The 15090-nt window shown below is 41.3% G+C and overlaps 2 protein-coding genes across 4 annotated transcripts; both read left to right on the top strand.

Moving 5' to 3' along the window:
- Nucleotides 1-285: 285 nt before the first annotated feature.
- Nucleotides 286-7195, top strand: LOC107378310 (adhesion G protein-coupled receptor E5). Of its 3 annotated transcripts, none has more exons than XM_015948445.3 (19): nucleotides 286-606; nucleotides 2385-2462; nucleotides 2578-2724; nucleotides 2824-2973; nucleotides 3060-3206; nucleotides 3345-3467; nucleotides 3538-3581; nucleotides 3664-3768; nucleotides 3948-4101; nucleotides 4303-4425; nucleotides 4504-4694; nucleotides 4791-4955; nucleotides 5033-5227; nucleotides 5373-5590; nucleotides 5706-5766; nucleotides 5862-5953; nucleotides 6102-6270; nucleotides 6362-6457; nucleotides 6583-7195. In XM_015948445.3, exons 1-19 carry the CDS (start codon nucleotides 489-491, stop codon nucleotides 6622-6624), a joined length of 2418 nt encoding a protein of 805 aa, XP_015803931.1. In that variant the 5' UTR covers nucleotides 286-488; the 3' UTR covers nucleotides 6625-7195. The 3 variants fall into 3 exon arrangements, with proteins under 3 accessions (XP_015803931.1, XP_070407441.1, XP_070407442.1); XM_070551340.1 differs by having other exon boundaries at nucleotides 2578-2718; XM_070551341.1 differs by lacking the exon at nucleotides 286-606 and having other exon boundaries at nucleotides 2419-2462; nucleotides 2933-2973.
- A 656-nt stretch (nucleotides 7196-7851) lies between these two features.
- ptger1c (prostaglandin E receptor 1c (subtype EP1)) lies at nucleotides 7852-14902 on the top strand. Its single transcript, XM_015948451.3, has 5 exons — nucleotides 7852-7958; nucleotides 8585-8629; nucleotides 13503-13582; nucleotides 13670-14533; nucleotides 14641-14902. The coding sequence occupies exons 4-5, from the start codon at nucleotides 13682-13684 to the stop codon at nucleotides 14758-14760; spliced, it is 972 nt and encodes a 323-aa protein (XP_015803937.1). The 5' UTR covers nucleotides 7852-7958; nucleotides 8585-8629; nucleotides 13503-13582; nucleotides 13670-13681; the 3' UTR covers nucleotides 14761-14902.
- The last annotated feature ends 188 nt before the right edge of the window (nucleotides 14903-15090 follow it).

Below are 15090 nucleotides of genomic sequence, written 5' to 3' on the forward strand. Positions count from 1 at the left end.
GGAGGCTACGCCAGAAGCCGGGACTCTCTAGAACAATGAGCAGCTGGAAGTCTAAACTCTTTTAACCCTGTGTGTCCCATAAGCAGGGCCCAATGAGAGAGAGGCATTTAAAGAAATCTCAGAAATTAAACAGTAATTTTAATGCTTTTCTGTTAAAACTGTAGATTTCTGTGAGCTGTCAGAACTTCCTCTCTCTCTCACTGACCCCGCCCCAACAAGATCAGTATTTTCTAAATAAAACTTGCTAGTTATAAAGTGTCAGAGGCGTGTGTCAAGGGGTGGGTGGGCACTCACTCTGCTCTAATCCAGCATATGAACCATGAGCAGAAAGAGGAGACTGAGATTGGCTGAGGACTCAGAGACACAGTCTGGGAGGAAACTCAGACAAAGTCAGTCAGAGTTGGATAAGATTTCAACAGGTTGGACTTTTTAGTGGAATTTGTTCTTTTTTTCTGTGCTTGTTTGTTTATTTTTTTCTGAGAAAGTGAATGAAAAGTTGGGGAGGAAAAGACGAGCACGGCTCTTCTGAAGGTGGCCGGTTCTCTGGTTGTTTGGACTTGTTTTACCTCTTCACCATGGCAGACAAGTGGACCCTCCTGAAACTGGGTGAGTCACATCTGTCATCAATTTGCACAGTAGCCCAAATGGAAAATCATCTGTTTGAGTCATTTATCACAATTGCTTTGTGATTTTGTAAAGACAACACGCAACAGCAGGACTAAACCTTCACTAGCGGGATCCGTTTGTGTCTGTTTCACAGTTTTTGCTTTATTAGCTTTCCAAGAGAAATAACCAGTGATTGATGCCATACACACTCTGGAGAAATGTAATAGAGGATAACAGCTGCAAGTGTGCCACTGCTTGAGTCTGACAAAGAGCTCAGATACAATATTAGCACCGAACGGAGCAAAAAGAGAGAACCCACTGCTTTTGTTTTATCTGCTAGTGAACAAAGAACCGTTCATTTTTAAGCAGTATTTTCAAACTATGAGTTTTTCTGTTGGTGTACCACATAATTTTTTAAGGAAGATTAAGACCACAGTTCAGCTGATGTGGGTTCCTATGCCACCAGTAACAGGAAACAACACTGACACATATGGTTTCTGAAAATCCGCGCAGCATCTTGATAAAAATCCAAGTTGGCTAAACATTTCCACTGCTGTCATGGCAACAACATATAGCAACACAGTCCTTTTTGTGTGTGTGTGTCCTGTCTGGCTGTGAAGCAAACAGAATTGATGTCTGAATGATGGTGACAAGCCTTACAGATTTACTCTCAGGTGGAGCATCAAAGCTTCTGCTTTAAGATCATGCCTGATACTTAAAACTTTATTGTTATTGTTTTTGAATGCTTTTTAATTCCGACCAGACACGGAGACAGAGGTGAAAGAGAAGGGGGGGGGGGGGGGTGTCCACAAAAATAAACAATAATGAACGAGAATCTGCTTCTAGACCTGCAGAAAGAGAGAAAAAAAAATGGGACACACAACAACACAACAGGAGCAAGCTATCACTGCGTCAACCTGATGAAGAAATATAAAATCAACATTGTTTAACTGAACAATCACATGATAATAAATCACAGTGCATTAAGTGCCAACCACAGCCTTAAGACCTGTGTTGAACATGCCCAAGTCCATACGTATGAGAGCACCATGTGAGCACCTGTGTGTACACGTGTTTCTTTTTGTAAGGTTTCTCTATAGGAGCGTCCAATAGAGAGTGTGAGGGGCCACAGATCTGCCCCCTAAAGATGTGCAGGAGACGGAGGGAGCTCCAAGTCCCAGAGATCCGGGAGCTGCCCCAGAGCGTAGCAACACAGTCCTAAAAGTGCCTTTGTTATCAGCTCAAAACACTAAAACAATTCCCATCCCAAAACAAACATATTCATGTTCGAGATCAGCATTTATTCGCCACCATCTGTTTTTGTTGGTTTTTCTAAGGATTTTATCCAAGTGACTAGATAAATCAGTGAAAACCACACTTCCTTCCTGTCTTTATGCTGGGCATCACACCCACCTGATCATTCTGAAACCCCAGAGGGATGACTCTGAGAGCCTTCACCTACATTATGTTATTCTGTGCATGCCAGCTGATGTTTCCTCACACACAGGAAGAACGCTCCTCTGGACACCATGTGTGGATCATTCTGAGTGACGGTGCAGATGGTGTTGAAACAATCTGAGGAAATGGAGACAAAAATATGGGATTTAGTCTTCTCTCTGTGTGTGTAGGCCCTTTTTAGAACCCAACAGGTCTGACTTTTCCAACTGAGCCAAGTGAAAACGTTTCATTTTATTGTCTTTATTCACATGTGCATGATGTAAAGTTTGATAAAATGATCATGGCTTCAGCAAAATGACACTTTTCTGTTCATATTTCAGCTTTTATCCTTTTACTGCTCACAGTCCAAACAAAGGGCTGCAATGATGGATTTAACAAACAGAACAACGAGTGTGTTGGTATGTGAAAAATATTATTATGCAAAGTGTAATATGTGCATTCTCACTAAGAAATATTTTAAAAGTAAACATTGTACTTGAATTAATTCCTCATTCCTGTTTTTTTTTACCGTAGATGACGATGAGTGTGCTGATAATGGACTATGTGGAGACAATGCAAAATGTTTTAACACAATCGGCAGCTACTACTGCCAGTGTGCTGAAGGTTTTAAGTCATCAAGGAATGAGAAATTTAAAGCTGATTCACCTGAAAAATGTAAAGGTACGTCTTCTTTACAGGGCTTTCTCCGTGGCTAAATATAAAAAGAAATAGAAATGATAAATATTCTTCTTACACAAGCATTTTCCCTTATCTTTGAAGATATAGATGAATGTTTAACTGCAAGCATCTGTGGACCTAATGCCAGTTGTAAAAACACAATTTCCAGTTATATCTGCTTTTGTAACGAGGGCTTCGTCTCCTCCACTAGGATGGAAACTTTCCATCCTGGTAACAACGCTTCATGCAACGGTAAAATGTCTATCACAGTGGCCCAATGGCTGAGTTTTAGTTTGCCTCCTGACTTATTTCTACATCTCTTCTCTCTGCTCCTACAGATATTAATGAATGTGAAGAGGGCTCGGTTTGTGGTCCGAACTCATCGTGTGTCAACACACACGGCAGCTCTTACTGCAAATGCAATGTCGGCTTTGGGTTGAGATCTGGCGAACTAAACTACACTGGAAAGGTGGAACAATGTGAGGGTAAGAGCTTTAATGACTCCAAATTCATAAACTTACAGTTCTTAAGGTAATTTATAGTGGAACTGCTCCAAATGTTAAATAACAGATTATGGTTGACCAACTAAACCCGGCTGTAACCTGAACCTGTTTCCATTATAGACGTTTGTAAGATTGATGAGACGATCTGTAGGAATGGAACCTGTAGCGTCGAAGATGGTGGCCACTTCTGCGCCTGCCATGCCGGTTTCACCAACTACGGCCGGAGAAGGTCTCCCTGTGTTGGTGAGTACGGACCAGCTCCTATTCCAGCTGTCATGAAGCACGATAATCGATTCTGACTCTCTTTCTTCAGAATTAGACTGCGATGTTTTCAAAGTTGTGGACATTCTGGGAGAGGTAAAGTCCCATAAGCAACAGTTTTAACTCTAAAGAGATGTCTGTACTCTTTTGCACATTCACACAAATCATTTCTTTTCAGAAACATAACATTGTACAAGATCATGTGAAGCAACTGAAAGAAGGTTGTGTGGACCTCTCAGAGAGCGAGGACCCAAAGGAGCTGGATGGGGAGCACCTTTTAAAGGTATGAATCCTTATTACGGACCTTTCTTCAGTAAAGAAGCAAGAAGGTCAGCCCACTCAGGTAAGATGGTGTTTAGATACACCTCTTTCTAGAGTGCTCTTGGTTTAACTTGGTTTGGTTTGTTTTTTCTTGTTTCACACACTTGTGCAACTCCTGCTCCTCTCCTCTTATGGTTTTAGGTTCTCCAGTCTATTATCGACAAGCTCCTGTCCAGTGAAGTCCTCAGAGACAACAGAAAGGTCTCAACATTTCTGGCCTTGGTGGAGGAAGCTCTGAGGCTCTCTGGACCTTTCGTTGCAACTCCAGGAACTAAAATGTCCTCCTCTCACACAGGTTGACAAAAGAAATACGTGTCTAGTGATTAAGCTGGTGTTTGTCCAAAAACGTTCACAGTTTAGATGATTTATTAGTTTCTGAGTTACAACAGTGTCTCCCCAGTTACAGTTACATTAGTACAGTTATCCTTTATCTAGTAAACCATACAGGTAGATGTTAGTCCCAGCAGTGTGTTAACTGAAACTTATCTACCACCAGAACTAGAGTTGGTGGTTTACAACGGCTCGATCATACCCCAAGGGAGGAAAAAATTATCAACTAAGCACGCTCAGTTGGAGGTGGACATGGAGGTCGCTGCTGGAGATCCCTCCCATCACCCCGGTGATGATCATGCTTCTAAATAGTACATTGAACCCTGTTGATTTCAAACACCAACCCTGTGTTTTTCTGCCGTTAAAGGATTCACAACCGTGTCTTTGCTGACTTATTCTAACCTGGAAAAATCAGCAGATGACTTCTTTACTGGAATGAAACCGCATGAGAACCAGAGCTTTAAAATAAACTCCAAAGTGGTGACAGTCACTGTCAGTAACAGAGACACCAACCTCCTCAAAGAGCCTGTCAAAATAAAGATGTACCACCTTGAACAGGTGAAGGGAAAATTCCTTTGTTTGATTTTACTCACCTTTGTTTACATGAATCTAAATCAGTGTGTTTGTCTGTGGTGTTTTACGTTCGCCTCACAGTCAAATGGATTCCTACACACCTGTGTGTTCTGGGATTCTTCAGAAGATGGGGGAACATGGTCCTCTCGAGGCTGCAGCACTGAGGAGTCCAACTCAGAATACACCACGTGTTCCTGTGACCACCTCAGCAGCTTTGCTGTGCTCATGGCTCTCTATGAAATAGAGGTTCATTAATTATGTTTGAAAAAATAATGCTCAAGACTCAGTTGAAGTATATTAAAACTATTTTTCCCTCTCGTTAGGCTCAGTTTGAGTTGCAGTTGGTCACCTGGGTGGGCCTGTCCCTCTCACTGATTTGTCTTTTCATCTGCATTCTGACGTTTTCCATGATCCGCTCCATTCAGAGTCCAAGAACCACCATCCACCTGCATCTCTGCATCAGCCTCTTCATCGCTAACGCCATCTTTCTCGCAGGCATCTCCAAGACAGAGAACAGGGTAAATTCAGCTTGTTGCTTAAATGGCTAGAATAATTTTTTACTAATAAAAAGTGAGTTCATCCTGACTTCTTTGTTTTTCTACAGAGAAGCTGTGCCACAATTCTTAGACATGTTGATTTTTATTTCATTTCTTTCCTCAACAGGTTGGATGTGCGGTTGTAGCAGGGCTGTTGCATTTCTTCTACCTGTCAGCATTTTGCTGGATGTGTCTGGAAGGTGTCCAGCTCTTCAGGATGGTAGTCCTGGTCTTTAACACCCACTTTAAAACTTTCTACATGATGGCAGGAGGCTATGGAGTCCCAGCTGTAGTTGTTGCTATCTCTGCATCCGTTAACTCTAAGGGCTATGGCACCAACAGATAGTACGTTTTCTGCATTCTCTTTGCTAATATTGATAATATTCATTCTTAATTTTAGTCGTGATTTCAAATTGTAATCAATATGTTGTTTAAAAAAATCATTTTTCATGCACTTTAGTTGCTGGCTAAACCTGAGTTCCATCTGGAGTTTCTTTGGACCTGCCTGCGTCATCATCCTTGTAAGACTTTAAGTAAAAACACATTTTAATTCATTGGTATCTAAGAAATCAAACTAGATTCCTTTTATTGTTTACGTTGTACTGTTTTCTTCCAGGTAAACATTTTATTTTTTCTCATCACTGCATGGAAACTGGCACAGAAGTTAACAAGTTTAAACCCAGACCTGAACAACTTGCAGAAAATAAAGTAAGATCCAATTATTGAGCAAAATAAATAAATATTATTTTCGTTCCTTGCCTACAAAGTGGAAAAAGTGTGACCACTATCGTCTTTGGTTACATACGTGCTGGACCGGTCTCAGAGCTGACCTGTGTGCATTTGCTGCCTCCTGCAGGGCGTTCATCGTTACTGCAGTGGCACAGCTGTGCGTTCTGGGCACAATGTGGATCTTTGGGTGTTTTCAGTTTGAGACAAACTCAATAACCATATCCTACCTGTTCACCATATTTGGCAGCCTTCAAGGCTTCATGCTGTTTGTCATGCACTGTCTGTTTTCCAAGCAGGTGGGTTACAATACTGCAAAAGTCAAACATTTGAGAGAATGGCTCTGTTATGTCTGAAAGTATCACACCTCAGTCTGCATTTTTATTCCAGGTGAGGGACGAATATGCAAATATTCTTTGTGGACTCTCTGCTCCGCGGAAGAGGAAATATTCAGAGTTTAGTTTCTCCCACTCCAGTAAAGCAAATGTAAGCAATATTTCATCTTCATTGACATGGGTCTTCTTCCTGAGGGTCTTAATCAGTCCATTAGCAGTGTTTCAAACACTGATTGAACTTCCTCTGCTTCCTTTGTTTTTGTTTGTTTAAATTAGGCATCCAAGAGTACCCAGGACACAGGGGAGTCCCACATTTAGGACGAACCGTGGCTTGAGACAAAAGGCAGCAACACTGTAATTTGACTGGTTCTTTTAAGATCTGCGTTTATCTGTTGTAAAGACTTCATATGAACATTTGTGTGAATCTGTTCATAAAAACTAATTTACTGAACATCAGCATCTTTAAATACAGAAAATCTGTACTCATTATGATGTCCAAAAACAGTTTAAGCACCTGTTTAATCAGGTCACACGTTGTTTCACTCAGGTACTAAAATCAGTCAAAGAAAAAACATTTTTCTATTGTTTCAATGTAAATATGACTGAAACTATGACCCTTTATGAGACATGTTTATATTTATGTGTCCTGGTCAGCATTTCTGCTAATAACTGTATTAAAAAGCTCTGTTTACTCTGTTGTAACATGTTTTAAGGTGTCATTTTGATAATTATGCAGTTATGCAACTCTTTATAGCACTGTAAAATAATGTTTAGCTCACATTTTGACTTCATTATGCTAACATTTTATTTGTGAGACAGATTTAAACTTTTTCTATTACTTGCTTTTATGTTTTCTGCAAATAAATACAATGCACCTTACATTTACTGCTACTCAGGTTACAAACTACTTCTTACAGTGGGGTTGAAACAGCTTGCAGCAGAAATGAAGCCACTTCCTGTTTATGCAAGATTCAAGATGATCTCCAAGAAGATGTCGATAAAATTTGGATTTAGAACAGGTCATTTTGTGTTTGAAGGAAAAGTTTAATCTTAAAATGCTCTTGAAAAAAGTTCATATCAATTGTCAAATGGCTTTTTGACCGTACTACAAAAACTGTAACATGTCAGGGGGATTGTATGCCAGCAAAGCCTAAAGGCAACAGTTTAGAGTCGTGCTCTCTCAAATGATTCTGATGACAGCTGATTTTATTTCTATCAGCAATGGAAACTGATCTTCTCTGCTAAATCCTCTGTGAATCTCTCTGCTTTTGGAAAACTGGAACCATGTCTGAACCTGAAGGAAAAGAAAGGGTCATTCCTGACTATATGTTTGCCATTTAGCAAACAGTTGATCAAAGCTGGTAGTCACTTTGCTCCAGAGGATCAGCAGGAGGGATCGATAGATTAAAGGAACCCGTTCAGCTAACGAGAATGTGGGAGGCAATAGCACTACATCAGTGCGAGGAAAGGAGGAAACATGACCACGGAGAAAGTGAAACTGTCTGATGCTAAACAGAAACAAAGGGAGGGGAACATTAAGCAAATGACTGCAGGAAACAGTGATAACTGACTTGGCACAGACACGGCAGCACATCATCTCCTCTCGTTTATCCTGAACTATCTGAAAACCGCTCATCCACTCTTGTCTGAAGGTAAGTTTTATTAATAATTGACAACATTTATTTACGATTATTCATGACTTGGACGACCAACATTGGTACACTCCTTTCTAGGAAGATTACAGTCATGATAAACTGTCATAGGCAAAAAGAACAAGCTAGTACACGCTCTGACTGGAGGTGAAACTATGGGAGGGCTGCGCTAACGTGAAAAACTTTGTAACCGTGTCTTTTGCTGCCTCTGAGCCAGGACTCCCTTGAAAATGAGGTTTTTAATCTCCATGGGACCTTGCTGGTTAGATAAAGGATTAATAAAATAAAATAAAATAAATGATAATCCTTGGGTCCTACAAAGTCCTTCTGTATTTTTAGGAAATTTGCTTCACTTTATGTAGGTGCATGAAAAAAGATTAACAAAGATATCAAAAATTAAAAAGGGAAGCAACAACTTTTAATTTGTTTCTCCTGAAGCTTTTTTTTTCCTTTTTCAACAGAAGATTTTAAACCTCAATAAAAAAATAAAAAGTGAACAGATTCAATCAAAACTGTCTGTCTCTGTTCATATTTTATCACAAGTAGCTTTTATTTTTTGCTTTCTTCCAGGCATATGAGTTCTCAGATTGAGGCTTTTTACCTGCCTTCTTTTAATCTTTCTCCAGATCAAGTCTGTCAACATTACTGCTCTGAGGCTGCCTTGTTGAAAGGTACTCTTCCGGAAGGAAAATGACACAAAACACATTTTGCATGTAGTTTGTTGCATCGTACCTAACTAGGGTTTGAGAAATGCCTTTTGAAAAGTAATGCATTTATTAAGTTTACTTTGATTCTGTAGGGAGACTGGGGATGACGGTAACACTTTTGGTTTGTTTGAGCAAATGTAACTCAGCGGTTCTTTGTGCTAGAGGTTTCAGATATAAACATGTAGTGCCGAACTTGTCTGCTAAAAATCACACAAACCACACTTCTACCACACCATCTCTCAGCTTATGGGCCATTCCCATCTGTACCTGGTCGGCCCGGGCCGGGTAGCCCCAGTCGGCCCCAGCCTGGCCCGGTTGATTCCACACATCCTTGCCTTAAGCCCATGTGGGCTGATTCTACCCACCAATCAGAGGCTTGCTCTAATGGAAGGTGTGAATTTGCTGTCAGCAGTGGGTGTGTTGGCCCTGGTCGGCCTGAAGCAGACCCCCTCGACAAGAGGGCTGAGAATGAGCCTTGGTTGGCCCGGAAAAATACCAGGCCACCCAGATATGTAAACAACCTACGCTACCCGGCCCGGGCCGACCCGGTACAGATGGGAATGGCCCATAAGTTAAAGGTGCAGTATGTAAGAATATAGTGAGAATTTTACAGTGAGAAAATCCCAAAATAGTCTAATGTGTCAGTCATTCTGGAAGGAAGGTTATACTGAAACAGATTTCATATCCAGCTGGCTGCGATAGTTGTCAGTTTTTGCCCTTTCAAAACAAATTAAGGAGGGACGTCACTACTGTTTACCAACAGTTAATGTGGGGTTGCCGTGTCTCCTGCGAGCTGATACCGCAGTTACGACAATTGTAAGTTGACAACAGCCGGCAAAAAGCTCCAGAGTTGTTTAAAGTGGTTGCAGTAACCAAAACTTACCGCAGGATGTCATTTTTACTCAATTTCTACATAATGCATCTTTAAATTATGGCCAAATTCAAAGAGGTGTGTTGTAACCTAAATCAGATGGATGGATGTAGCATTAATAATAATAATAATAATAATAATAATAATAATAATAATAATAATACATTTTATTTCAAGCGCCTTTCAAAGATCTTAAGGTCTAATCCACACTAATAAATGTACAGAAGCACTTTAATCAATAATAAGGAAGGAGCCTTAAACTTTTGAGATGACAAAATAATAAATAGAAGTCTACATTCAATTCAGTAAAAATAAAAGCAATAAAATACATAAAAATACATAAGAAAATAATTTAAGGGTAATTTAAAGTATGTTGTGTGTGTGTTTTAGCCTGAAACATTTTAATTTGAAAAACTGGTAAGTGGCTTGTATTTATATAGTACATTCTAGGGTTCTACAACCCCCCCAAGGCACTTTACAACCCAATCAGTCATTCACCCACACACAGATTCACCCTCTGGTGGTGATGAGCTATTTTGTAGCTACAGCTGCCCTGGGGCTCACTGACAGAAATGAGGCATCACTGGCGCTACTGGTCCCATCTATCACTGCCTACCGGCAGGCAAGGCTAATTAACTGTCTTGCCCAAGGACACAACAACTGCGACAGATGGGGTTTGAACCTGCAACCATCCGATTGCGGGGTGGGCAATTAACTCCTCTGCCACTGTTGCCTATTTGCATTTGAACATCTTGAGATTTGTGGAACAATTAACAAAAAACTTAAGAAATGTGGGTTTTTACCCCTACCACACTGTTAATGGGGTCAGATGGACCTCTGGTGTATTTTTATTTTTTATTTTAACATTTTTAAGGGGTGCACCACTTCACCCCTGCCAAGGCATAAACTTTAAACCCTGTTTAACCACCCCCTGTCCTGGCGAGGTCACCTGATAAGTGGACGGATTAAGGTGCAGAAACCTTTTTCAGACCACCTACAACCTTCCGCTGGCCATGCTAACCGTTTAGCATTTTGCTTCGAAGCTGCAACACATCTAATTAAACTACTAGCCCACTTGAGCTTATGTAAGTGAAACAATTGTATCTACAACCAAGGTTGTCAGTTTGTTTTTAATATTGCTGGGGATGATAAACATAAGCAAGAATATGGCTTAAAGATCGCTGGGGACAATGATTACTAAATATTTATGTTAAAGTATTTGTCTGTTTGAATGTTTAATTCCAGTACACACCACAGCGTACTGACAGCTGTTCAGAATCTGACCTTCATTCAATAAATAAAAGTCAAAAGTCAAGATTTATCCCATAAACCTGGTTATGAGGCATGCACTTAACCTCTGGGCCACGGCAGCAATTAGAAAATGTATTTATTTATTTATTTATTTATTTATTTATTTATTTTATTTTTTTATTTATTTTCCCCGTGTCCTGTCTGGCTGTGAAGCAAACAGAATTAATGTCTGAATGCTGGTGACAAGCCTTACAGATTTACTCTCAGGTGGAACACCAAAGCTTCTGCTTTAATGTCACGCCTGATACTTAAAACTTTATTGTTATTGTTTTTTGAATGCTTTATAATTCCGACCAGACACGGAGACAGAGATGAAAGAGAAAGGAAGAGACAAAAGGAAGGGGGGGGGGGGGGGTCCACAAAAATAAACATTCAATGATGAACAAGAGTTTGTTTCTAGCTCTGCAGAAAGAGAACAAAATAAAAACAACACACAACAACACAACAGGAGCAAGCTATCACTGCATCAACCTGATGAGGAAATATAAAATCAACACTGTTTTACTGAACAATCCCGATAATAAATCACAGTGCATTTAGTGCCAACCACAGCCTTAAGAATGTGCTGAACATGCCCAAGTCCATACTTATGAGAGCACCATGTGAGCACCTGTGTGTGTACACGCACTTGTATATGTAAGGCTTCTCTATAGGAGCGTCCAATAAAGCAACACGTTCTCACTCCCACCGCGTCAAAAACAAACGCTTGGTCAGCCACCCTCCACGTCAGACCCCTGACGCCAAAAGTGCCCTTTTTCGTTACTTATGTGCGAAAAGGGGGTTTCCCTTATTTGACTGCAGATCCCAATGCAGCGTAAAACTGAAGCGATGGGATGTCCGCTACCGTTGCATCCCAATGCAGCGTTACACTGGCACCAAACAAGCTCATTGTACCTCACCTTAACCTTATCCTCTTATTTAACCTTATCCTCTTATTTAACCTTATCCTCTTATTTAACCTTCCCCTCACCCCTATCCTAACCTTAACAATCTTACCAGCGAACACGTTAGTGACGTGTCAATCGCTCTAAAAGCCGGCTCTATGCAACACGTTCTCACTCCCACCGCGTCAAAAACAAACGCTTATAAATAGTGAAACGTTAAGGTTTAGGTGCGGTTAAATGAGCTGGTTCGGTGCCGCATCAGCGGATATCTAATCACGTCGGTTTTACGCTGCATTGGGATCTGCAGTTACAAAAGGGAAAACCCCTTTTCGCACATAAGTAACGAAAAAGGGCACTTTTGGCGTCTGGGGTCTGACGTGGAGGGTGGCTGACCAAGCGTTTGTTTCCGACGCTTAGGGTGTGAGAATGTGTTGAATAAAGAGTGTGAGGGGCCACAGATCTGCCCCCCAAAGATGTGTAGGAGATGGAGGGATTTCCAAGTCCCAGGGATCCAGGAGCTGCCCCAGAGCACAGGGACCCTAGGGAGACTGCAACCAGAAAAGCCCCAGCCGCCCTCTCGAGAGGCGCAGAGGATCGCCCTGGGGGGCCACAACCAGCAGCCGGCAGAGTCCCGGGAGATATCAGCAGCAAGCCAACAGGCCCGCCCGCAGCCTCCCACCCTCAAGCTGGTCGAGCCCGGAACCCAGCGACCCGGGACCCAGGGGCGGCCAGCCTCGCTGGGGACCCAACAGATCCCACCAGGCAGACACCAGAATTGATCAGGCAGATGCCAAAAATCTTAAACCCCCAGACCGGGGAGCCACGAACACTCAGGCAGACCAAGGCACCACACTCCACACCAGGTGTGGCAGGGGGAGAGGAGACAAAGATGTATTGCATCTCAAGAAGTCCCAGGAGAGGGGAGGAGTCCAAGACCCCACGTGACATATACAGTCATACACAGACACAGTCACACACTCCCTCCCTCATGCTCACGCACACACATACAACCTAAAACTTACAAAAATGAACGCTAGACACCCACTCACGCTCCCCATACACACCCCATTCACTCTGGTTCTGGTACTGCTGCACAAGGGGTACAACCACTTAACCACTTAGAATATTTCTTAGAAAAATATCCATAAAAAACAAGTAGTTTTGGTCATGGTTATACAGTTAAAGTATAAACAGAAAAGAATATTATAAATCAAATGCGACATACATGTATTAAAGAAAACTGGCTATAGTTTTTAAGTTGGCAGTGAGCTAACCTTCCAGGCTAAATAAAGAATAAATAAAATTAAACTAATAATAGAATTTGGTAAAAGATTGTTTCTGGGGAAAATGACCACAGCAGGAGTTCAACACAATCAGACCTAAATTATCAGCTAAAATTGTTGGTGTGGACAAATCTCTCAATTATAAATATTGGTGGAGACATGTCTGTGGCATCCCTGATTTTAATGACGGCTATGTCTAAAAGACAATGGACTCTGTGCAATGAATATTTGCGATGAAAAATCTTACTTGTTTACCCGAATAATGTTGTTTTGACTCCAGAACAGACCATTTGAAACTCAAGGATGTGTGGCCAGTGTGCTCATTTTGTAAGTGGGCACAGACTGTAGTGATGATATCACCACAGATCTTTTCTGATTGGTCAAGCTATCCCATTGTTACAGCCGTGCCCAGTCTCCCTTTAGACTGTCAGTCTTCCAAGTGAAGACAGCAGATTTTACAGACTCAATCTCGTCATTGTTTGTTGCAGATCTTCAAGTTCAAGTTTAAATTCTGCACTTCACTGTCAGATGACTTTCAACTAGCTGTGAACACATAGTTGAATTACAGGTACACTGTTTAAGAAAACCATTAAGCAAGTGGGAATAATGTTTGGATTGTTCTAATGTTCAAATTCAACCTTCTAATTTTCCATAGATCACGCTGAAGATGACACCAGCACCTTTGATCTCATTGGTAACTTCACCTGGAACCAATTATTCTAATTCATCCACTATCAGCCCCCCAATCCCTCTGCTTTCAGGTTTACTCATGTCCTGCCTCACTATGATATTTGGCACCATCTCTAACCTCACTGCTTTGGGAATCCTGACCAAGACCCGTGCCAGATTTCGAGGCCAGTCCAAAGCAACTTTTCTTCTGCTAACAGTGGCTTTACTTCTAGCTGATTTGGGAGGTCACCTGATCCTTGGTGCCTTTGCATTATATGGACACATAAATAGGGGATATAAGATGGTAGAATTAAAATCCAATGGGAACTTCTGTAATGTCTTTGGAGCAAGTATGGTGTTTTTTGGCTTGTGCCCTTTAGTTTTGGGCTGTGCCATGGCCGTTGAGCGCTGGGTGGCCATCAATAGACCCTTTCTCCATCTTTCCTTTAAAGTGGCTCATGCATGGCAAGTGGTGCTACTTTTGACCACATCTGCTCTTGTGCTGGCTTTATTACCTATTTTTAACATTGGTAACTACATTACCCAACCCCCATACACATGGTGTTTTTTGCCTATTCAGGATTCACAGTCTACAGTTGACAAATATTTAGTTCTGGTCTTCTTAAGTTTGGGCCTCACTGCACTTATCATTTCCCTGCTCTGCAACATTCTGAGTGGCATACCCCTAGTAAAGGCCAGAATGAAGTCGAGGAACTGTTACAGAAGACCTTCAGCTCACGGTGTTCATCATGTACAGTCTTCCTCCATGTTTTGTTCATTGGACGTGGAGATGCTGGTACAACTCGCTGCCGTCACTGTGGTGTCCTGTGTCTGCTGGGGCCCCTTTTTTGTGTGTACCACATTTTTGTATTTTAATTAACTAACAATTAATTTGTCAATTAAATTCATTTTGCAGATTTGCTAATTGGAATATTGTATGTTTCATCCACATTATAGATTAACATTCTCATGAAGCAGCTCACCTGGGGTCCCAATAACCAGGAAAAGGGGTTTACTCTCCAGAGTGTGCGTATGGCTTCCTGGAATCAGATCCTGGACCCCTGGGTATACATCTGAAGGACTATGCTCTCTAGGCTTTGCTGTGGCCGTGTGAACATCACCACGCCAAGTGACTCATTTGTTGATAGCCGCAGACCAACCATCACTCTGCAATGACTCATTTTCCCAAAGTTTTTATTTTATTTTTCACAGATTTTTTTTTACTTTCTTTAACATTTTAGTTAAACAAAAAAAGACTATAAAACGCATTATTTTGTTGTTATATTGTATTGTATCTTGTCAGTATTTAACTATCTAATATCCTGAGGTCATGTAGCTAAAAGTGTGCGGAAGAGAACTTAACCACATGTCACTGCATTTCGTTAGTAGTCTGTACCGGCGCCCTGG

Source organism: Nothobranchius furzeri, chromosome 5 (assembly GCF_043380555.1).
Source record: "Nothobranchius furzeri strain GRZ-AD chromosome 5, NfurGRZ-RIMD1, whole genome shotgun sequence".
NCBI classification, from domain to species: Eukaryota; Metazoa; Chordata; class Actinopteri; order Cyprinodontiformes; family Nothobranchiidae; genus Nothobranchius; species Nothobranchius furzeri.

Bases quoted from the DNA above. Each gene is read 5' to 3' on its own strand.
- ptger1c (XM_015948451.3), top strand. From the start codon at position 13,682: ATGACACCAGCACCTTTGATCTCATTGGTAACTTCACCTGGAACCAAT. The intron at 14,534-14,640 runs GTGTGTACCACA...TCCACATTATAG, and splicing joins TCTGCTGGGGCCCCTTTTTT to ATTAACATTCTCATGAAGCA.
- LOC107378310 (XM_015948445.3), top strand. From the start codon at position 489: ATGAAAAGTTGGGGAGGAAAAGACGAGCACGGCTCTTCTGAAGGTGGC. The intron at 607-2,384 runs GTGAGTCACATC...TTCATATTTCAG, and splicing joins GTGGACCCTCCTGAAACTGG to CTTTTATCCTTTTACTGCTC. The intron at 6,458-6,582 runs GTAAGCAATATT...TGTTTAAATTAG, and splicing joins CCCACTCCAGTAAAGCAAAT to GCATCCAAGAGTACCCAGGA.